This window comes from Desmodus rotundus, chromosome 1 (assembly GCF_022682495.2).
Source record: "Desmodus rotundus isolate HL8 chromosome 1, HLdesRot8A.1, whole genome shotgun sequence".
In the NCBI taxonomy this organism is placed as follows: domain Eukaryota; kingdom Metazoa; phylum Chordata; class Mammalia; order Chiroptera; family Phyllostomidae; genus Desmodus; species Desmodus rotundus.
This window is the reverse complement of record NC_071387.1, coordinates 201,305,420-201,329,755: the sequence shown is the minus strand read 5'-3', so window position 1 is coordinate 201,329,755 and position 24,336 is coordinate 201,305,420. Positions and strand designations below refer to the sequence as shown.

The window sequence follows — 24,336 nt, the reverse complement described above, 5'->3', positions numbered from 1 at the left end:
AATACCATTGTTTTCTTTACGATTTTCCTCTTACTAATTCTTGAATTTCAATGTTTGTTTGCTAGACCACAGCAGTTTACATGTAAAGATTCAAATAGTTCTGTGGATTCATCAGCTTCGGAAGGCGACCCCCTGCGACAGAGATTCTCTGTGAAAGCACACTCACGGCTCCCCTACCTCCTCGTTTCGGACGGGTACATGGTCACAGCCCTGCGGTTTCTTGACAACCTGTCTCCGTCAGTGCTCATGAGATCCCTTCTGCTTGATTCAACCCAGAGGCTGGAGAAAACATACCAAAGTGTGAAGTTGTCTAAGGTATAGAGCCTTTAGATATCGTTAGTAAAGATTGGCTTTTTTTTTTTTTAATGTGTCTACTCTTTTTTTTTTTTAAGATTTTTTTCTATTTTTAGAGAGAGGGGAAGGGAGAGAAATATCAATGTGTGGTTACCTCCCATGTGGCCCCCACTGGGGACCTGGCCCACAACCCAGGCATGTGCCCTAACTAGGAATCGAACTGGTGACCTTTTGCTTCACAGTCCAGAGTTCAATCCACTGAGCCACACTAGCCATGGCAAGATTGACTTATTTTTTCAAATTTAAAACTATACTGCTCTGGCTGCCGTGGCTCAGTGGACTGAGCACCGGAATGGGAACTGAGAAAGGTCACTGGTTCAATTCCCAGTGAGGGCGCATGCCTGGGTTGTGGGCCTGTGACAGGCAACGTATTGATGTGTCTCTTACACGTTGATGTTTCTTTCCCTCTCTTCCCCTCTGTCTAAAAGTAAATATATAAAAATCTTTAATATTTTTTTTCTTGGGTTGTATACAATTGTCTATAGAATTTTAATTGCTTGGAATAGAACCGCTGATAAAATTTTGCTCTTGGAAATCTTCTGTAGCCGAAAGGCAAAGGGCTGAACTTGAGATCACTGGATTCTCTAAGGTTGAGCCTGTTAGAACACCAAGGAGTCGAGCATTCAGCTGATCCTGCTGTCCCCAGATTCTTGCAGGAAGAAGAAACGATGAAGCTACATGGAAAACCAGCAGATTTGCAGGTACTTAGTGGCAGTGTTTTATTCACTTTGAACAATTACTTATTGATGTTATGCCAAGAAAAGATTTTTTGTTTTTCCCTTGTTAAAGGAAGAGAAATTTGAGAACACCAAGAGATTATATTTGTAAGATATTAAGTATAATTTTTTTCACTCATGTTTTAGGATTTTGAAGCAGAAGAAACTAACGAAAGCACATACTTTCCAAACAACTTATCGTATTTTTGCAACCAGAAAAACAATCCATTGTTTAGTAGTGCCGAGGAGGGAAGATTGGAATTTGCATCTATGTTTGATACAATACATGCAAAGGACAATACCGAGGAGTCAGACAGAACCATTACAGAACTGCATTCTGTCCAGAAAAATCTTCTTGCAGCATGGACTATAGGAATTTCAAAAAATGTGAAGGAAAAACACTTACTGTTAAATTACACAGTAGTTTGTATTATTCATTTTTTCTACATTCTTCAATTTACAGAATGCCCTTTCCCAAAACTTGACCTTTTTTTCAGCAAAAGCCCAAGACAAAATGCATGGGTACTTTGTATCTTTCAACTTTTTCATCAGTGCTTATCGGCCCCGCACTGGGCTGCGAGATCCGGACACGTGGTGGGGCCCCTGGTGAAGCTGACCTCCAGCACTGTGAAGCTGCTGCTGCTGCCTCAGCCGCAGCAGGGCCCGTTATCCTCAGAGAGGCTCTTAGCCTGTTTTCATTTACTCAGGATGGTAGCTGATAATTTAAATGGCACGTATCGTCTTCAGCCTGAAGTTATTTCAGCATCAAATCAGGACTCATTGGTGGTACCCATTTTTCAAATATTTCAAGATGGCTGTTCTCAGGAAAACTGGTCTTGGTACTCATTTTTAAAGACTCCTCCTCAAGCAGTAAATCTTGTTCAACAGCCAGGCCACAGGTATAATTTCTTTAACATTGGGATACCATCAGCATTACAGATTTATTCCTTTTTTAAAAGTTGAGCTATAATTCCCATACTATAAATGTCACTGTTTTAAAGTTTATAAATTCAGTGATTTTTAGTATAGTCACCAAGTTGCAGAACTATTAACACTGATTCCAGTATATTTTATCACTCCCAAAAGAAACCTTGTATCCATTAGCACTCAGCATTGTAGATTTTATTTAATCTAAAAATATTTCAGGACTTATGTCAAATGTTATTTAACACACATTTTACTAGCCTTGGGCAACCAGGATACTGTTGAGAGATTTTGGTTTACACAAGTATTATAGAACAATGACCACAGGTACTTAAAGCATTTGTGAAAATTTAAAAATTATATATAAAAAATATATATTTGATCAGTGGACTTTGTGTTATACTTAAGTCTGATCAGTTTGTGTACAAGTATACTTGTATGTCATTACATCAGCGAAGAATGCAGGCCAACAACAAAGGCTAAGCAGGAGGCTATACTGCTTCTTATATCCCTAGTCTGAAATGTGGTTTTGATGATTATCTAATTTTGTATGCAGATTGATGGTCCTCTGGAGAGCACTGTATAAGAAAACTTTGTGGTATCAAACACAGTTAAGTCAAAGAGTTCCTACAGATGACAGACAGTTGACCGAAAAGATGGCACGTGAAGCAGCTACTGTCCAGTCCCTGTTATGTCACATACAGGCTGATTTACAGACCGCTGGAGTCTGCTTGAACCGGACCTTGGAGCTCAAGTCTATCGAGGGTCAGTATCTTTATAAACAGTTTCTAACTACATGAATAAGCAATGCAGTGTATCGCTAACTGGGCTTTGATTTTATCAATTGGTTACAATTATTTGTTTTTCAAAATTTCTGGCTGGGCTGTATCCACTAAGTTTTTGTCGTGTTTTTTTTTTTTTTAATTTTTATTGTTATTCAGGCATAGTTGTCTGCATTTTCTCCCCATCCCTCCACCCCACCCCAGCAAAACCCATCTCCCTCCCCCGCCTCCACCCTCCCCCTTGATTTTGTCCATGTGTCCTTTATAGTAATTCCTATAAACCCCTCTCCCCACTATCCCCTCCCCACTCCCCTCTAGCTATTGTTAGATTGTTCTTAATTTCAATGTCTCTGGTTATATTTTGTTTGCTTTTTTCTTTTGTTGATTATGTTCCAGTTAAAGGTGAGATCAAATGGTATTTGTCTCTCACCGCCTGGCTTATTTCACTTAGCATAATACTCTCCAGTTCCATCCATGCTGTTGCAAAGGATATAAGCTCCTTCTTTCTCTCTGCTGTGTAGAATTCCATTGTGTAAATGTACCATAGTTTTTTTGATCCACTCATTTGCTGATGGGCACTTAGGTTGCTTCCAGTACTTGGCTATTGTAAATTGTGCTGCTGTGAACATTGGGGTGCATAGGTTCTTTTGGATTGGTGTTTCAGGGTTCTTAGGGTATAATCTGAGCAGCGGAATTGCTGGGTCAAAGGGCAGTTCCATTTTTAGTTTTCTGAGGAAATTCCATACTCTTTTCCACAGTGGCCTCACCAATCTGCATTCCCACCAACAGTGCACTAGGGTTCCCTTTTCTCCGCATCCTCTCCAACATTTGTTTGTGGATTTGTTTATGTTGGCCACTCTGACTGGTGTGAGATGGTACCTCATTGTGGTTTTAATTTGGATCCCTCTGATGGCTAGTGATGCTGAGCATCTTTTCACATGTCTCTGGGCCCTTTGTATGTCTTCCTTGGAGAAGTGTCTGTTCAAGTCCTTTGCCCATTTTTTAATTGGGTTGTTTGTCTTCCTGGAGTGGAGTCGTATGAGTTCTTTATATATTTTGGAGATCAGGCCCTTGTCTGAGGTATCATTGGCAAATATGTTTTCCCTGTATCCACTAAGTTTTAAAACAAAGTAAACTTTTATAAAGTAATGTAATTAACCATAGCTAATTGTTGGTTAAAAACTTTGTAGGTGAAGAGTGTTTCCTGTTAGGATCCTATGAAAAGTCTGTCCAGCTTTGGAAGAATGCTCTGCAAGAAACCCACGAAAATGGTAGGTGTGGGGGATTATTTTGAAGTAATATTTGCTATAATAGTGGTAGGAATGCAGTTTACCATGCTCTAGAGCTTAAAAATAATTGAAGCTTTCTGAGTGTCCACATTTTCTTAGTGCTTAAATAGAATAATATATTGTAGGAACCTTGACTGTCAGATTTACTTATTTAAAATTAGTCTTAGTCTTGGAGATTGTAGAACCCAGAATTTTTTGTTATCTACAGATAAGACATCTTCTGTCCTTTTTTTTTTTTTTGGTTAGTGATGGAACATGTGATTGATTGTTGATGGGGGGCGGAATGAGATTTAGATCATAAATAAAATAATGTGGGGGTTTTTTTGTTTTTGTTTCTTTTGTCATTTTTTTTGTCATTCTAAATAGGACACTGGGTCAAAGATTTTATGACCTTTTATAGACTCAGGGAAACATGGAGCTCAGGCTCTCCACCCTTAAGTAATTCAAACCTAGCAAGTTCCTGTGTGTTAGACTTATTGTTGGGTTAAGCATGGTCTGCATGGAGTTCCTGATGAGCACAGAGGGGTGTGAGTTCCAGGACTGGTGACAGCTCCTGTGCTGTAAGGCCAAGGGTGTGACTGAGGCTCTGAGCTGACCACCTTGGAGCTAGCTCTGACTGCAGCCGCTGCAAGGTCAGGTTCGTCCAGTTATTGAGTACGTTTTCTGACGGCTGGGGCTCCGTGTGTTTCATTCATTCATCTACTGAGCCAGTCTTTGTCGAGGGCCTGCCCTGTGCCTCGTACTGTATTAGGCCCTGGGAATCAATGAAATAAACAACTTTACCTGCAAGTTGCCCACAGTCTGCAGGAGGGATTATGTAAACAAGGAGCGATTTTCTCACATCCTGTGACAGGTACTGGGAACAAGAGTCACAATTGACGGATAGTTAATAGGTTTGAGCAATGGGACTTGTAAGAAGTCATGTAGTAGTTCTCAGGTCTGGGGATGTCCAAGTGGATGAAGAATAGTGGCCCTCAAGGAGTGAGGAGCCTGAGGAAGGGTTTTCACAATGATTCCATCTCGGACCTCGTCATTTCCACTGTGTCCTTGGCGATGGCTTCTAGTTCTGGAGACCGAAAGTAACAGTGCTGCACAAGGAGGAAGTTTATTTCTCTTTCTGGCTGAAGGCAGGACAGAGTTTTTCTACTCCATCCTCCTTAGTGCATTGCTTCCAACCTTAAGGCAGTAATATATGCTACGATAAGTGCTGCAGCTCCAGCCATCACCTCCACCTTCCAGGCAGCAGAAAGGAGGAAGGCAGGAAAAGGTGTTCCTTCTAGATGAGTTTTCTCTCTTTAAGCAGCTTTGCTGGAAAGTTCACAATATTATCTCTTGGTTCAGAACATAGCCACATTTTCGCATGGTCACATCTGGTGAGAAATTGTGATGGGGTGCATTGAGACCCCACATAAAGCTGGAACTGTCTTACTCGGGAAGAATGGGTAAGGGACTGGCAGCCAGTGGTCTCAGTGCTAACGGCCCTCCAGGTGTGGTCAGGACTCCTGTCTTACTGGTTTGTGTCTCCCCCCTTTGGGAAGTCTCTGCAGCCATCTGTTTGATATTCATAGGGCTTCTTGGGAGTTGGGGGGTCACCATGTTCCCCTTTGTTTCAGACGATGTGTACTTGAGGTAGGTGTTAGTGAACCTTAGTGCTGAGATGATGAGGGTTCACAGCTCTCTTTGGATACATCCTAGGGCCTGGTGAAAGAAAATATGACTGTTCAGGACTTAAAATGAAGAAGAACAAAATATTGCTCACCTGATTTTTAAAGAATCTTATATTGAAGTATGAAACAGATACAGAAGGGTTCACATAATGTGAGTGTACAGCTTGATGAATTTTCACAAACTGAGCACTTCCCGAGTGTCTACCTAGCACCCAGATCAAGAACATGACCTTGCTCACAGGTTTTTAATGTACGCTTAATTCTTTCTGGTTTAAGGAGGAAGAAGGACCTGTTTTCTTCAGATACGCTATTACCTTTCTCTTTTGTACGGCCACCTGTATAGCTATAATTTAAATGATGCTCAAGGATTGTGTGATCAGCTAGTAAGAGAAGTACTGACATGGTCCCGCCTACCTGTAAGAGAAAATGAAGGTAGTTCAGGTATGTGTTTCAAAAATCGGTATGTTTAATCTTACTGATTTGTATTTATAGGTTTAGGTAGGAATTGCTTATACATAAAAGTTGGTTGTTCTGCCCTATTAGGTTTAATTTTGGACTGGCAGCCTCTCACCAGCAAGAACCTTCTTTTTTTTTAATTGTTGGATTTCCAGGACTTAGCAGCGATGGCCTGCTGAACTGATCTAATTGTTCCCTCACAGCCACGTTTGTTAGACATAGTACTAGGTACTCAAATATTTTTTCTTAATAAATTTTTACTTAAATGCTGTTTAAGGTGTGTTGGTAAAGTGATGAAAATCACTTAGTGAAGTATTCTGATGTTTTAAAAATCTGTTTAGGAGGCTGCAGAGTATTTGGATTGCCATTGTAGAATTTGATTAAGCAAAACCAAAGTGAAAGGTACCTACAAATGAACACACTGTACAGGTCAGCGTGTCTGAAAAGGCCCATGCAGTCCGTGCCAACTTAGTATCTTTTTTTAAAGATTATTTACTTTTAGAGAGAGGAGAGGGGAGGGAGAAAGGGAGAGAAACATCAATATGAGAGAGATAACATCGATCGGTTGCCTCTCGCACACCCCCAGCTGAGGACCTGGCTGGCAACCCGAGCATGTGCCCTGACTGGGAATCAAACCGGTGACCTTTTGACTCGCGGGCTGGCACTCAGTCCACGAGCCACACCAACCAGGTCTATGCCAACTTAGTTTCATATGGTTTCAGCCACTGTTTATAGATTTCTTATCTTTGTGATTTTAATCTTTTTAAATTTTTATGTTCATTATGGAAGTAATGCATGTTATTCTAGACAATTTTGAAAATATGGAAAAGTACAAAGACAAAAACCAGATCACTTATAATTCTATCACTCTTTCTGTATATAAATTTATACATGTATACTTTGAGAGCTGTATATTCTGTTTTGTAATTTTTTTTTTAAATTATTGATTTTTTTTTTAAAGAGAGGAACATTGGTGTTGTTCCACTTATTTATGCATTCATTTGTTAATTCTTGTATGTGCCCTGACTGGGGATCAAACCTGCAACCTTGGCATATTGGGACAACATTCTAGCCAACTAAGCTATCCCGGCCAGGGTTCTGTTTTGTAATCTTTTAAAATTTCATATTATGATAAATACTTTCCAATGTCAACAATATTCATTTTATCAAATCCATTAACCCTTTTTAAAAAAGATTTTATTTATTTATTTTTAGAGAGAGGGGAAGGGAAGGAGAAAGAAAGGGAGAGAAACATCAATGTGTGGTTGCCTCTTGCATGCCTCCTACTGGGGACCTGGCCTGCAACCCAGGCATGTGTCATCGAGCCAGTGACCCTTTGGTTCATGGGCTGGCGCTCAACCCACTGAGCCACACCAGCCAGGGCAACGCTTTTTGTTGTTATTGCACATTTTAGGTAGTTGCCATGCCACCTGTTTGCTGTTTTAAATAATGCTTCATTGTCTACAGCTTCCTGTGAGCATTACTCATAATTTCTTTAGGATAAATTTCTAGAAATGAGGTTCCTGGATTAAAGAAGATCCATGGTTTGAAGACTTTTGGTGCCTAGTGTCAAACAAAGTTCTGCTAGCTGTATATGAGCAAAAGGCTTCTTTGAGCTTAGAGTGACCAAAGGAAAACTACTGCTTAAAGGCTAACAAAATCTTCTCAAGATTCCCTTTATACATATATATAAAACAATTGTTAACAATACTTTTGAGATCCTACTACATGTGAGGATGGTAGGTGCTGGCGTATTAGATAGAAATGGCTCTACTCATATAGAACTTCATTTTCTTGTGACTATGTACCAGGTGACTTCTGGGAAGCAAAGGTATTTTGCTGTTGTTGGGGCCATAAAATTCATAAAAATTATAGTTAATGTAATATTTTTATATATTTAGTAGTTTTTAACTATTTCAAATTCCTGAATGCCAGTTTATATTTTTGAGTTTTGACTCTCAAATAGGGATGTTTGCTCCTGTTTGTTTATATGAGAATCACCCCAAGAATCCTGACATAAATCCCACTCCCCCTACACCGCCTTCTCCCTCCACCCAGTTTGGTCCCAGTCGGGGCACATACAAGAGGCAACTGATCAATGTTTCTCTCTCACATCGATCTTTCCCTCTCTCTCTCCTCCCCCTCCTCTGAAAATACATAAGCAAAATCTTTTAAAAAAAACCCTAGTAACTTAAAGTCATAAAAAGTTCCTAAGTGTATGTGCTCATACTTATGAGCTAATTATTTTTGTTCTGTTGTCTTCAAGAAGTATAGATACCTATCATAAATTAACTTGTACAGGCCATGGATGCTCATCTAAAAAATTAATTATAATTTTCTTCTTATATAAAGTCAGGAACTGAAATATTACTGCTTTTGATAGTTAGATCATAATCTCCTTTGGTCATGTGCTGCATCCCTCAGTTCCCGAGAAGCCTCCCTGCGCGCTAGGGGTGACGGGAGAGGTGCACCCGGAGGCGGCGGTGCGGGTGATCCAGTCCATGGCCCGGTTCATGGCCGCCTACTTCACCAACCAGCGGCTGTGCATTTTGCCACCTCACAGTGTGAACGTTCTTCCTCCCCTTCATATTAAAAGAGGTAATGTGGCAAACAAATAATTTTCTCACCTTGCGTTTGCTCATAGTATTCAAAATAATATTATACAGTAACCATTATTCTATGGAAATGACACTGTTACAGCTGAGTGCCTGACACAGAGGAGATACACAGTAAGTATTTGTGAAGGAATAAGATCTGAGAAAGCTATTTGCCTGGATTTGTTTTTATTGAATATGGATTTTTAAAATCACAAATTTTGGACCAGTTGATATTCATAAAGTTTTCATTTTTAAAGTAAAAGGGCTGTCACCTTCATTTATATACAAATTTAACAAATGTTGAGGATACTAATTTGGAATTATTTTCATTTGGATTGTTTGCTTTCATAATTTTGTTTGGATCATTTACTTTGCTCTATTTAATCATTTCATTAACAGGGTCAAAAATGGACCTAATCTGTCTGTGCTGGATAACCGCCCTGCTCCCATAGAGATAAACTTGCGCACAGAATCCCGCAATAGCCACTCACTCTACTAACTCGCATTAAGTGCCCGCTCTGTGCCAAGCAGTGTTCTAGGTGCTGGCAATGTGTTAGCTTGCACCATATGAAATTAATAATATGAAAACATCTATAATTTTTGTTTGGACATGCAAAGCAGACTTATTCTAACTGCCATGAACAAAACAAAGAAAATATGTGTTCTTCTATGGAGTTCATACCTAATAGGTTGAGACAGGAAGTTCAGTAAATGAATATATGAATAAGATAGATCAAATAGTAACAACTGTTGTGCAGAGAATTGAAGTAGAGTAGTGCATTGTGACTGAGAGACTGTTTCAGAATTTAGGGACGAGCTATTTGAAGGGGTATCTTTAAGCTGAACTCCTAGTGATGAGAAAGAGCCAGCCATGGATGCATCAGTACTTACAGCATTTTAACCTGAGCTTGAAAGCCCCAGGGAAGAAGAGACTTGACGTGTCTGAAAGAAAGAAAGAAACACTTGACGTGTTTGAAAGAAAGACTCGGGTGGCTGGAGCATAGAGGGTGAGGTAGAGGGTGAGGTGGAGCGTGATGTGCGATGGAGTCACAGGTAGACGGGGCCAGGGGATGTTAGCCAGGAGGAGGAATCTGAATTTTAAGTACAGCAGGGAGGTACTGGAGGGCTTTAAGCAGGAAACAGCAGGAACTGATAAATAAGTATAAGCATACGTGGACAGGTTAGAGTGGGACAAGATGTAATGTAATTAGAAGCTTCGCAGAACTTGAAACAAGTGGTCAGCAAATTTAACCAATCATAGACCTGTGGATATTTGTACGTGTGTTCAGTTCTTCTGTAACTGTCTCAGGGTGTGGGCAGGGGGCGACCCTCACCCACCGGGACACTTCAACAGGAATGTTAGTCCCCAGTCTCCCCTGGAGTTCTTCGGGAGGTTCTGGCCCCTAGAGAGTCATGTGTGAGGTAGGACCAGAAGGGAAATTTCCTAGTGGTTTAGTGGTTCCTTGTCTAGTAGGTCCCTATTTCACTGGGACCATCTCAAGCTGGTCCTGACCTGCTTGTGGTGGCTGTTCTTAGGGAGCTGGTGTGAGCAGAGAAATGGGCGCTGGGTTTCTCCCAGGACCAGCCACTCCCCGGCGCCTTCCCCCAGGTCCTAACTCTGACTCAGGACCTGGAGAACATCCTGGGCTGTGTTCTCTCACCTTCATGCAGTGTCTTCCGAGACTCTCAGAAGTGGATTCCTTATTCCCTTGTACCTTTGACATTTGTTGTTCTCGGAGTGGTTTATATTTAAGTCTTCTCTTTTGTCACAACCTGGGTATTTATCACACTTTGCCTATTTTTGGTATTAATGTTTCTGACAACAAATTGTATCCTTAATCCACATTATTGCCCTGAAAAAGAGAGAGTACTCCATTTTAGAAAAATCTAGGGGGGAACAGTAAAATCATGGTACTTAGATAATTTGTCTTAATTTTTTTTGTCTTTCCTGCCCTGCAGTATCTACAGGACTTGCTGTTTGCTCATGACCTGTATCTTGTCCTAAAAAAAGATTTTATTCCTTTTCAGAGAAAGGGGAAGGGAGGGAGAGAAACATCGATGTCTGAGAAACCATTTGGTTGCCTTTCACACACCCCCAGGGTGGAATCTGGCCCACAACCCAGGCTTGTGCCCTGACCGGGAACTGAACCAGCAACCTTTTGGTTTACAGGCCTCTGCTCAGTCCCCTGAGCCACACCAGCCAGGGCTCATGATCTTCAGCTGTACAGATCACTTTACCTACATAAGGAAAACTGATCTTTATCACACTCTAGGAAGAGAGGGGATAGAATTATTGAATTGTTTTTGGACAGATTCATACACATTCATAAAAGCTGAGGGGCACACCTTTTTATACCCTATATAGATAACTTCTCAGTGAGAGAGAGGGTAGGAGAGAATGCTTTGCCTTCTCTTCCTATGCTTGAGACTGTGATTACTGAACATTTAAATATCTGAAACTTTGTATATATCCATTAATTTATTTGATCTCCTTGTATCTTAAAAATGATACAGCAGACTTAGAATACATTTCATGTTAATATTTCTAAGCAGAACTAGTGAGTGAATGTATGGGAATTTTTTTAGTTGCTTATTTGGTGTGATGTTTGCTGTGTGAAAGTAACATTTTCAGAAAATTAAGTCATTCAAATTCTTTAATAGTACAGTGCCTTGCTCAGTGAATAAAAAAATAGGGACAACCTTGTCAACCTCCTGGCTGTCTGCCTATGCAGAATCAAACATTCAAGAGCTGGACTAAATTTTTTGTTTCTATCCAAATGTGTCAAAAGCTAATAAAAAGTTAGTGCCTGGTGTGGGCAGAGCCCATGTAAGAAACCAACCACTTCAAGGAGCAGAAACCCACATTAACCAATTTTATTTTGAGGGAGGGAGTGAAAATCTTAGCAATATGTGTTTTTACAAAAATAATAGTTCTGTTGTCATATTTTAAGGTGCTTATTTAAGTTGCTTTAATTAGGGAAAAGTACAGAAAGCTGGGGAGAAGGATGTTGCCCTTTGTATTTAATTCCAGGCCAGATTTGTGGTTTAGTTGGGAGTATTGAAAAACCACACTTTTCAACTTTCTTAAAAGCAATAATATATTGAACAATTCATATGCTTGGGTATTACCTCAAAGAAGTTTTTTATTACAGGACATTATGAGGAATATTCAGTCTCTGTCCTCCAAAGGTCATAGTCTAGTAGGAGAAGTGGACATGTATTTCAGAGCGGTACAGACTAGTAAGCTGTACACTGACCCGGTACATTTAAACGTGCCTACCTTTGTTTATATGATCTGATACAAAAGTGGCACTAAGCTGTGTTTACCTTTATTTTGTGTAATGCACTCTGATACTGTCTCTCCTGTCCCTACTGTTCTGTTTCATTTTATAAGAATGCTGGGACTTGCTTCATGACCTACTAACAAGGCACATTCCTCAGTGTTAAAAAAACTGTCCTAGAATATGTTGACTATTATTTTAGCCCATTTTGTGTGCATCTTCCTTTTTGTGGTTTTGTGTAGAAAATACTGATTGAAAAGTTACATTTACCCATATAAGGTGTGAGTTCTGATATTTGTAACTGTAATATCCATTTTCTTTAACTTACAGCGTGGCCCCTTCGGTTTATTCCTCTGCAACACTCTAAGGTGGCCAGTGTTGTTAGAGATCAGAATCTTTCCAATGTGTGGACAGTTGAATATGCCCTTGAGTTACTGTTTATTGGGGGCCTGGTTCCGGAAGCTGTGTGGCTGGCACATGAGCTGGGAGACTGGAAGACATCTGTTTCGATTGGTGTGGCCTTCCAGCTGTTCTGCAAACTAGACAGCAGTTTCACAAGGTGTGTATTTTTAGGCAAACTTAAGGAATAATGTAACAGTAATACTGAAAGTATTTTTTGTTTCTTTTACACTCTGTGGAATTCTTAGTTCAGCGTTGTCCAGTAGAACTTCCTCAGGGATAGAAATGTTCTGCGTGTGCTGTCCAGTGTGGTGCTAGCTGTGCATAGCTATTGAGCACTTGAGATGTGGCTAGTAAGACCAAGGAACTGGATTTTCAATCTAGTTCTAATCCATTTAAATTTACGTAGCCACATGCAACTGGTGGACACTGTGTTGGACATCTCAGCGGCTTACTTATTTGTATTAAAATGTTTATTTAGAACATGTATTTGTTAGTAGTGCTCTCAAAGAGCTTGTCAATGGAGAGTTTGTCCCAAACAGGATTTGAGGGGTTTTTTTTTTGAAGATTTTATTTATTTACTTTTAGAGAGAGGGGAAGAAAGGGAGAGAAACATCAGTGTGGGGAGAGATACATCAATTGGTTGCCTTTCAAGCCCCCAAGTGGGAAACTGGCCCACAACCAGGCACATGCCCCAACTGGGAATCAAACCAGCAACCTTTTGGTTCACAGGCCGGTGCTTGGTCCACCTAGCCACACCAACCAGGAGGGCAGGATTTGAGTTTTAAGCTAATCGAACTAATCTCTTTATTTTAACTTTTCTGAATATTATGGAATTGCTGTGTCTTTTATATTTTTCAATTCAATAATTAAACATACATTTACTTATTAAGTAACCTTCCTATGCCAAGCTATATACCAGATATCACAGTGGATGTAAGGTGGTACATAGTATGTATGTTTAAGGCATTTATAGTTTAATAGACAGGACACAGCATTCTTATAGTTTACGGGCCACGGCAAGGAAAGGCCAGTGCTGCTATGTGTGGGGAGAGCAGAAATCCTGGGGAGGGGGTCAGCGTGGACAGGAATACTTTATGTAGAAGATGGTATCTGAGGTGGGCATTGAAAGGTAGGTAGGATATGGCAAATTGAGTGGTTGCAGGGAGAGAGAACATACCAAACACAAACAAAGGCGTATGTCAAAAACCAAGTTGGGTCCTGTTTGGCTCGAGTACGTGCGTAGGGCAGCAGAGGGAAACCAGGGTGGGAGATCCGTGAGCGCCGTAATCCTCGCCTTAGTGCAGCATTTCCTGATTATTTCCTCTTAAATGCCTACATTTATTCACTGAATAAGGCAGTGAATTCCACTGTTTCTTAAACTTTGTTTAGTTCCTGATGTGTGAATGTTGCTTTTTTCAAAATTTGGAATGATTTCTTTTAACTCGATGTGGTTTTCAGGTTCAAGAAAAAGGGTCAGAATTTACCACTAAGTATGACTCCAGCACAGATTTTCCAGGAAAAACTCCAGTGTTTTTTAGGTCAGCCAGCCTCTTTGGAAGCAAAAAATGAATCGGGCTCAAAATACAAACAATTTACAGGTGCGTTACCTTCATGTGGTCTGATACATGTATCAGGTTAATTAATGTAAACCTATGGACCCTGGCTGGGGTGGCTCAGTGGATTGAGCACTGGCCTGCGAACCAAAGGGTCACCAGTTCAATTCCCAGTCAGGGAACATGCCTGAGTTGCAAGCCAGGTCCCAAGTAGGGGGCATGTGACAGGCAACCACACATAGATGTTTCCCTCTCTTTCTCCCTCCCTTCTCCTCTCTCTAAAAATAAAATCTTAAAAAAAAAAAAAAAAGACTAAGCTTTAAAGAAATTAAGTGAAATTTCCAGGGGTTAGAAAAAAAGAAGAAATAAAAACTCAATGCATTCCATCCCTGAATGTGTACCCCGGAAAAATAAAAACATAGGTCCACCCTATGGACCTGTGGGCTAGCAGCTTTTCATGCTAGCCCAAAACTTGGACAACTCAAATGCCCATCATCTTGTGAATGGACAAACATAGATCCATTCAATGGAACACTAAATAATAAATAAAAAGGAGCTACCTGCTGATAACGTGCGATAGCATGGGTGACTCACAGGCCCTTTATGCTGAATGGAAGAAGTCAGCAATGAAGACTACTTACTGTGTGATTCCATTTATATTTATCTTATATTTATCTTATAAAAAGCAACACTGCAGGGTTGGGACACAGATCAGTGGTTGCCTTGGAGTAAGGGGGGACTTCAGAGCATTGGGGTATAAGACAACTTTGTGAGTGAGGGAGATGTTCCTACAGGGCTGTATAGATTTGTGGAAACTCATTGAACTGTGTACTTAAAAAGGATGACCTTGAGTGTATGTAAACTATACCTCAGTAAACCAATTTAAAGACAAAAAACTCAGCAGATGGTTAATGAACTGGAGAATGAATTTGAACTCTCTATACAAATACACACGAAGGATATATAAAGATAAAATACCTACAAAAATAGATACAAAGAAAAGAATTGGGAAATATGACAGAGGAGTTAAAAGAATGGGGACACAGAGAGTATAAGCCTCAGAAAGTATAAACAGGAAAACACAACGTATGTGTGATAGGAGTTTCAGGACGTCCTCACCGAGTTCTGGCGAGTGGCAGCCTTCTGAGAAAGGGAGTGGAATATGATTCATACATAGAAGTCTCAGCTATATCTGCAACATTTTATTTTTTAAAAATATAATTTGAATATAGCGAAAATGTTAATATCAGACAAGGATGAAAAGTCAGTACCTGAGTGTTTTCATATTCCATTCTATACCTTAAAGTATATTTAAAATATTCTAAGTCATTGTTATTAACTTTTATAATAAAAGTACTATGATGGACTAATAAGAGAAATAAAAAAAAAATCACTATTACTTTCCCACTGCCTTCACATAATGTTGTATATTTTGGTGTCTTTCTTGACATTCTTTTTTTTGTACTAATATTTTTTTAAATTTATTTTTGACTCAGGACTATATTTCAAAAATATTTTTGTTATATAGTTGTTGTTACAATGTCATATAATTTTGGAAAAGTATTTGTGCTATTATTGCTTATAATCTTAAAGTAACAGAATAGTTATTAAGTTTGTATCTAGAAGTTTGGATGTGTGCGTGTCAACAAAATAGGTTCATTTTTGACAGCTTCTTCAGAATGAGAAGTATAATGTTAATTGTTACTATTTTGCCGAATTCTGTGTCGGGTAGATCCCATTGAGGAGGAAGATGTAAACCTGCTGCTGGGTTCATTACAAGAAGTGCTGAAAGCAGCAGTTATGGCTGATGCAGACATTCTCTCGGAGACGTTTCAGCTCCTGGTGAACTCGGCCAAGGACTTCAGCAAGAGACTCTGGGGCTTAGTGCCGGTCGGCTTGTATCTTCCAGCTCCTCCACTGTATTGTCCTCAGCCAGCTGTTCTTAGCGAAGTAAGCCTGCCCTTTTCATTTAAAGTGGATTTCGTCCAGTTTTCAAAACAATCAACTTGATAATAAAAAAAAAGCAAGCTCTGAAGACAAACTTCTGGATCCCATCTTTGCTGTTTATTAATTCTATAATTTTACACAGTGTACTTAACCTGTTTAAGTAAAATACGGAAGGTGATAAGACTTCCAGTAGCATTACTGCGAGGATTATGTGTAAAGGCCTTTTACCTTAGGCCCTAGGACCTACTGCGTATTCAATAAATGTTAAAATTATTGCAATAATAAAACAAAATTGAGAGACATTTCTCTAGATCCAGATTTTAAAACCATAGTCATTTGTTTAGGGTAACAAAGTAGCAGATATTGGGATTTGGAAACCATACACTATTTAAGCGTTGTATTTTCCTCATTGTCTTTGCCTCTTCTGAAAGACTTATTTTGATTTTCCTTTGATTTGAAAGGTCTTTTTTTTCCTCCTGCACTATTCAACTGGTAGTTCTGTTTTATAAATAGCAATACTGTATTCTTCTCAGGAACTTCTCCTCTGCTCTTATTGAAAATCATAACATTACAATTAGCTGGTTTTAAGATTTCAAGTGTTGATATAAATTATTTACATTTAAATTATTTTAATATTTGGTTAATATTTTGAAGTGATTCTAGTATTGTTTCTTTACTACTCATTGTTTCACTTTAGCAATTTATATCTGTATCTACTTTTTTCCTTTTTTAGAGTTATAGTCTCAATTGCTAAATTTAGAGTTATATTTCAATAGGTTAAAATATTTCAAATGTAATATATTACAAACAGAAGTAATAAATAGTTGTGGAATTTCTCAGTGATTCATCTTTCCTCTCATATTGAGGCTTCAGCATTTGGTGTGGAAATTGGCATCACATTGAAGATATTTTTGGATATGTTATGCTGATACTAGTTAAGTGGTTACTATCCTTAGTAGTGCTTCATTTTACCATTTTTGTTAAAATAAACCTCAGTGGTAGGATTTCTACTAATTGTCATTCTATATCCATCAGAATCCTTTGGGTTAGAAGTATGTAGTAGAAAACTTAGTCAAAATCAACTGGCCTCATTGAGGAGCTCAGTGTGTGGCAGGGGACAGCCTTCTGGCTCAGTTATGCCACCAAAGATGGGTTCTTTCTACTTTGCTTTCTAAGGTGTCAGCTCCTAAGGCTGGCTCCCTTTGTGGGAGCAAGATGGCTGCCAGCACCTTCGAAGGACACCTTGTCCATGGCCGTGGAGAGGGAAGGGGTAAAAGAAAAGCTGTGAAAGTATTTCTCTCCCAGCATTCCAAGCAGGAGTCCTAAGATTCACTCTTCTGAGACTGACTGAGGTCACTTGCCTGTCCTTGAGTCAGTGACCTTGGCTAGGGATAATGCAGGGCCTGCTTAGCCTTCCCTGGAAGCTGGGAATACAGGACCAGCTCCCCCTGAATCATATGGACTGTGTAGGGGAGGGGCAGATACCTGGTTGAAAACAGAACACTTTACACAGTGGCAGTAGCTGGAAGCAGATGTTTATAATATTATCTCACTTTGGGGGAAATTAATCTTTAGCTACTGACTTGAATGGTGTATTTCAACAAATGTTTATTGGACCCTTCTCCTACATGTTGGACTTTATTCTGTGTATAATGATAACACAAAGACAAACGAGGAGGCCTTTGCTCCGGGGCAGTTCTCAGTGTCGTGGGAAACATACGTAAAACATACAGAGTGAATTAGTAAAAGCTGTAACAGAGAGGTCTGAGCAAAGTGCCAGAGCAGCACAGTGGGAGGGCTTCACAGAGGAGGTGACACTGAAACATGAGAACGATTTTTCCAGGCAGAGGTAGGAAAGGGCATTCTGCTTGGAAGGAGCTCTCCCTGTAACGTTCTTCCCATGGAGTCAGGAGTCGTGGCGGAGGGTTTAGGGTTGGGGTCAAGTTAGCCCTTCACTTTGTTTGAGGAGAGAGAAGTGTGTTCTTGGCACTGGGAATAGCTATAGTTGAAATCTCTGAGGCCATGCCTCAACATTTTTTTTTATAAATCTCCAGAAATGTTCTGATTTGAGATGTACTATCTTTATTTTCACTTTAACACTTTAAATTTTCATATGGGCCCTGGCTGGCATGGCTCAGTGGATTGAGTGCCGGCCTGAGAATCAAAGGGTTGCAGGTTTGATTCTCAGTCGGGGCACGTGCCTGGGTTGCAGGCCAGGTTCCCAGTGGGAGGCGTGTGGGAGGCAACCACACAGTGATGTTTCTCTCTCCCTCTTTCTCCCTCCCTTCCCCTCTCTAAATAAATAAATAAAATCTTTAAAAAAAAAATTCTCATATGGCTGGCTATAAAATTTGGTTGTTTTATCTTCTTCAGGAAGATGGTGATGATCTCCTTTTAAAAGCTGAAAAAGAGAATCGCCAGAAGGTGTCTGGTGTCCTCCAGCGCCTCCTCTTGCTCTTCCGGGCAGCGCGCTGCTCCTTCCCTGCAGCTCAGTGGTACCTCCTGCGTCTGCGGCGGGCCCACAAGGTCATGCAGAAGGTATGGGCCTGCTCAGCCTACTTAAATATGCTACTATTTATTAACACCAGTAATAGTGACATTTCCCCTAGGGGCCCTGCCCTATAGATCCATGTTGAGATTTATTAGCAATGAGCAATCTAGACAGACCAGGTTCTTTCTGCTGAAAGGTGAGGACTCTGGACTGGGTCTCTGTTAGTCCCATCCGGCCTAACAGCAGAAAGTCTAACCCAGTCAGTTAATTTCAGGTAGTTTCCATTACATTTCTCCCCCCACTCCAATCACTGAGGATTTAAACTCAGTTCATGGTTTTCTCTGACTTCTTCCTGAGGTATTGCCTATGTTCTGTGGTGCTTACGTGAGGTCAGATCATGGAGGCTTAGAGTTAGCTCCTGGCTCTGTGTTTCCCTTCAGCGGTCTCCACCCGCCATTCTCCCCTGCTATCTGCTGAGACGAGCAGTTCATTGAGACTCTGGGGCTCCTACACTGACTGTCACCAGGCTGGAGCTGCATTCTTATCTGATCTGCAGCCCCATGGGACATCTGCTCTGTGTCCCTTATCCAGCTACAAGTCCTTTGTACGCCTGGGGTCTGTCTCTCTGTGAATGTGGAAGTAAATATTAGCCCCAAATATCCTTAATTTGGCCCTTGATTATTACCTTTAAAATAAGAAATCTACAACTTTTTTTTAGTAGGACAGACCCCTTAGAGAGGCTCTGAGAAGTTGTTTATCAAGTTGTTTTTGAAATTAGTCTTTTTTAGAGAGAAATATTTGTATTCATCCAATAACTTATCATCCCCCAAGTTTCTTAAGTATTTTTACTAAGGAGAACGAAGAGTTTTCCTCTATTACTGAAAGATTGATTTTAATAGTTTCAATATATTGAACCTGTTAGTTATAGGAAACTATTTTTAAATTGTGTATTATAGAAAACAATCTTTAAAGATTTTTATGTATTTATTTTTAGACAGAGGGGAAGGAAGGGAGAAAGAGAGGGAGAGAAACATCAATGTGTGGTTGCCTCTCACACACCTCCTGCTGGGTACCTCACCTGAAATTCAGGCATGTGCCCTGACTGGGAATCAAACTGACTCTTTGGTTCATAGGCTGGCACTCAAATCCACTGAGCCACACCAGCCAGGGCTATTGTAGAAAACTTTTTTTAAAGTTATAAATTATATTTGCATTGAAGGTTGATCTTACCAACTGCTGACAATAATCTCACTTAATCTGGTTTCAGTTAAGTCAACTAGCATGTAAAGACTGTGGCTTCTGTTAAAATCAGCACCACAGCTGAAGACATTCCTCCTTGTAAAAATTTTTTACAAGTACTAAATTACTTGTTAAAGCATGGTGCAAGTGATAATCAGAATTCTAGTAATGCCTTAATGTGGTATGATGGACCTTTACAGATGGAACTAGTACTACTAATTGGGTTCTAGTTCCAATTAGTAAGGTACTAATTGAGTACCTTAAAATAGGGAAATTACCCTGGTTTATTTTGGTGGGCCCAGTGTAACTACAAAAGCCCTTAAAGGAAAGAAGAGACATCTAGTGAGACTCGGCACAAAAGGAAGGCCAGAGAAAGGAGGTGAACGGGGAGACTAGAAGATTGAGGACTCGGCTCACCTGCTGGCTTAAGAGGGCTGAAGGCCAGGGAATGAAGGCAGCTTTTAGAAATGGAGAATGCTCCCAGCCTATAGCCAGCAAGGAAACAGGGGACCTCAGTCTTATAATCACATGGAACGGAATTCTGCCAACAACCTGAATAAGCCTGGTGCATGTCCTAGTGTAATTCAAAAGAGCTAATGAAGGTGTCAGTGAAAATGGCGGAGTAAGGACATCTAAAACATTGCTCTTCTTGCAAAACAATGGGAATATTGGCACAAATTGTCAGGATTAACTTTTTTAGGACTCTAGATATTAACCAAAGACTTGCAAAAATCCAGAGAACATTTATTCAAGAACTTGAAAGTATGGCTTACACCCATGGGAGAAAAGCAATCAATAGAAACTGCCCCTGAGGAAGCTCAGATGTTGACTGCCTAGACAAAGATTCTAATCAGCTATCTTAAATATGTTAATAAAGAAACCATTTCTAAAGAACTAAAGGGATGAATGAGAATGATACCTCACTAAAAAGAGGATAGCAATAAAGAGATTGAAATTATTTTTTAAAGAAGACCAAATTGAAATTCTGGAGCTGAAAAGTACAATATTTGAATTGAAAGTTCACTGGAGGGGCTCCACAGCAGATCAGAGCAAGCGAGAGAATCCACAAACTGGAAGACGGGTCAGTTGAGATTATGCTGTCTGAGGAACAGAAAGGAAAAAGGGTGGCGAGAAATGAACAGAGGCTGGTGACTTGTGGGACACTCTCAGGCATACCACAGTACTCAAATGGGATTCCTGGAAGGAGAGGAGAGAAAGGGACAGAAAGAGACTTTAGAGAAGTGATGGCTCAAAATGCCCCAAATTTGATGAAAAACATCAGTCTACATTTCCAAGAGGCTCAAACAACTCTTAAGTAGCATGAACTCGGAGACCCATTCTTAGACACATCATAGTCAAACTGTCAAAAGTCAAAAGCCAAAAACCAAAAGAAAATCCTGAAAGCAACAAGAGAAGCCATTCATCATGTACACAGGATAAGATCAATTGCTTATTTCTCATCAGAAATCATGGAGGCCAGTGGTAATCAAGATTAGTGAAAAGTGAGTTTCCTTCTCATCCTGGACTCCCAATCCACGTAGGCAACCACTGTACTTATGTATCTTTCCTAAATATTTCATGCAAATATGAGCAATTTCACCAGCTCTCTTCAGGTTATAGATTCCCATTTGACATGATATTAGTATGAAAAAAAATTAATGATGTATTTATATACATTTTAAAAGCTTTTATTTACCAAAAGTACCTGGCTAAGTTTACTTAGGATGTAGACTTAGAAGTAAAAACTAAAATAAAAAAACAAAACAAAACAAGAAAAGTCTGAGAAACTGTCATAGCCAAAAGTTCCTAAGGAGGCATAATGTCTAAATGGAATGTGGTGTGCTAGAGGGTATTATAGAATACCAAAAAGACAGTAAGTAAAAACTATGGAAATCTGAATAATGTATGGTCGATAGTTAATAATGTAGCAATGTATTGGTCCATTAATTATAGCAAATGCAGCGTACTAATGTAAGCTGTCGATAATAGAGGAAAGTGGATGGAAACACCCTGTACTACTATCTTTGCACTTTTTCTATAGATCTAAAACTCTTTTTAAAAAATCCTTATTTAAAAACTATATAGAACAGCTACTTCCCTGGTGGCATAACAAGTAAGTCATGAAAATGTGGGACAAGTGTTTTGTAAAACTTTTTGTTATGGAAACTTAAAAATGTGAAAGTAAAAAGAATCTATCACCAGATTTTAAGTTTCTTTGATATTGTTTCTTGGATATTGTTTCATCTTTCTCCAGTTTGCTTTCTTTCCATGTGTGTGTATGAATACATGCATGTGTGTGTGTGTTTTCCGTATTTTATTATTTAAATATTTTTTTTTCAATTGCAATTTACATGTGATATTTTGTATTAGTTTCAGGTATACAGCACAGTGGTTGGACGATCACATACTTTACAAAGTGGTCCCCCCAATATTCCTGGTACCCACCTGGCACCGTACATAGTTGTGACCATATTTCCTGTGCTGGACTTTATATCCCCATGACCATTTTGTAACAGTGACTAGTGCTTCTCAAGCCCTTCACCTCATATCACTTTCAGTGGTTGCGAGACGGGTCAGTGAGTTTGGGTCAGTCCCACCCACTGTCACGTTCGCCGCCAACCACCACCTTTTTCCTTAGTTTAGCATTTGTTGATGATTCTTGCTAGAGTCCTTATTTTATTAGGGGTTGCCAAACGGTGATTTTCTAATTCTGTCCTTTATGGATTAGTTTTTCAAAAGTTATGCATGTAGATCTACCTCTTTTTTTGTATTTGTTTTAGGTACTACACATAGTTTTATTTTAGATGAAAGTTAGTTAAATTTATTTTCCTTATCATGCCTTTGGAGAAAGGAAAAAATGTTAAATTAATTTTATACAATCATAGCTGAGTGACAAGTAGGTAATTTGATTAAATCTTTTTTTCTCTCTTGAGATTGAACCTGGTGAATTTCAGAATTAAAACTGTGGGCCCTGACTAGTGTGGCTCAGTGGATTGAGTGCCGGCCTGTGAACAAAAAGGTTGCTTGTTTGATTCCCAGTCAGGGCACACGCCTGGGTTGCAGGCCAGGTCCCCAGTTGGGAGCATGTGAGAGGCAACATATATCTCTAGCACATCAATGTTTTTCTCTCTCTTTCTCTCTCCCTTCCCCTTTCTCTAAAAATAAATAAATAAAATCTTTTAAAAAAATTAAAGTTGTGAGCTACATTTCTGAAAATGCAGCTGATTCCGGGGCTATTTTCTTGCATAGTATAGGAACTGTGCTGTGCATCCCACTCTCTGTGGTTTATCTTTGCCTGCTGTTTGTTGCTTTAGTTTCTTTAAAAACTGATATGTGCAACTGACACTATATTTTATCATTCTTTACTTTCAGATTCGAATGAAAGGGTCCCTTCCTTCACTGAGTCCTTTTCCTCAGTCATTACTTAATTATTGTATAGGAGGTGTAGCATTCTTTCGACCTGGAGCAGCTGGAGACAAGAAGCTTGATGAAGTTTCCATTAAAGCAATAGGTTTGTCCAAAACAAACTGATTGCTTAAAAATCAGGCCCTAATATTAGTAATGATATATTTTACATGTGATTTGGGGAAGTTTCCATACTCTACTGGCAATGAAAAGACTGTGTATATTGCCACCATGGAAAGATATCCAAGATATATTAGGTGAAGAAAAAATAAAACAGCATAATATAGTATTATGTATCTTTATGTACATGTATTGCTTTCAATAAAGGAAATTGTTTGATATTGGAAATTATGTTTTAGTATTAAATGTTTAAACTTAAATGCTTACCTATAAGTGATTTTCCAAATAAATTAACTGTACAGTATTAAGTACAGCTGTTTGTATTGGCTTGAAAACTATCTACAATATACTATAAAGTTTAAAGCAAGTAAACTACCAGTAAACACATTTATTTACTCTTTAACAATGTTCTCAGTATTTTTATGCAATTGACATGCATGAAATATTCTAGAGTAATATATTGTACATAACAATCCTGGAAGGTTGTCTGTAACTTTTATATAAGGTGTTGATAATGACATATGCTGCTTTTAGAATCAACAACATGCATTCATTTTGAAACGGTGACAAGCAGAGAGAGGTGGGTTGTTCTGCCAGTGCGTGAGCTCATGCAGTCTCGTCTCGTATTTGTGCTCCTGCTTCAGGCTGCTTCCGGGAGCTCTGTGCTTTGTGTTGGATGCTGCACGTCCGGGATAAGTTATCCTATAGTTGCAGACAGTATCAGAAAGCAAGAGAAGACGCGGAGGGAAAGAAGGTAATTTGCCTTGTAAAAGAATAAGGAAAAATGAACAAGTATTACTTGTGAAATTATCACCTGATTTTACTGTTTGTAGCAAAAAAATTTTGAATTTATTCTGGCCTGCCTATCTAAAGTGAACAGGAAATGAATTCTTTCAATACCCATTTAGGATCTCCAAGTGGAGTGTGACTCTTGTGTGGTGGAGCGCTGCCTCAGTGCTGTGGAGTGGGCCTGCAGAATGCTGCCTTTCTCTCGGTTCTTTAATATCGAAGAGCTCACTCAGGACCTGATTCTGAGCCTCATCGCCGAACTGCCACCAATCCGACAGGTAATGTGAGTGGAGGTGGGCGTTCACTAAGTCAGAACCAGAGACT

General features: G+C 39.5%; 1 protein-coding gene across 8 annotated transcripts in view; it reads left to right on the top strand.

Annotated features, from left to right (window-relative positions):
* The window catches only part of CPLANE1 (ciliogenesis and planar polarity effector complex subunit 1), a 92,084-nt gene that overhangs the window by 14,720 nt on the left and 53,028 nt on the right, over nt 1-24,336 (top strand). For 6 of the 8 annotated variants that reach the window (XM_053914393.2, XM_053914395.2, XM_053914394.2 and 3 more), the window contains 14 exons: nt 66-315; nt 900-1,055; nt 1,218-1,969; nt 2,551-2,759; nt 3,967-4,047; nt 6,009-6,173; nt 8,613-8,786; nt 12,397-12,625; nt 13,927-14,066; nt 15,754-15,971; nt 18,342-18,506; nt 23,071-23,209; nt 23,868-23,977; nt 24,132-24,290. In XM_053914393.2, coding sequence (XP_053770368.1) covers nt 66-315; nt 900-1,055; nt 1,218-1,969; nt 2,551-2,759; nt 3,967-4,047; nt 6,009-6,173; nt 8,613-8,786; nt 12,397-12,625; nt 13,927-14,066; nt 15,754-15,971; nt 18,342-18,506; nt 23,071-23,209; nt 23,868-23,977; nt 24,132-24,290 — 2,947 coding nt within the window. Of the gene's footprint in view, nt 1-65; nt 316-899; nt 1,056-1,217; nt 1,970-2,550; nt 2,760-3,966; nt 4,048-6,008; nt 6,174-8,612; nt 8,787-12,396; nt 12,626-13,926; nt 14,067-15,753; nt 15,972-18,341; nt 18,507-23,070; nt 23,210-23,867; nt 23,978-24,131; nt 24,291-24,336 lie in introns of those variants that run through there. The other 2 variants (XM_053914398.2, XM_053914397.2) reach the window with 2 other exon arrangements.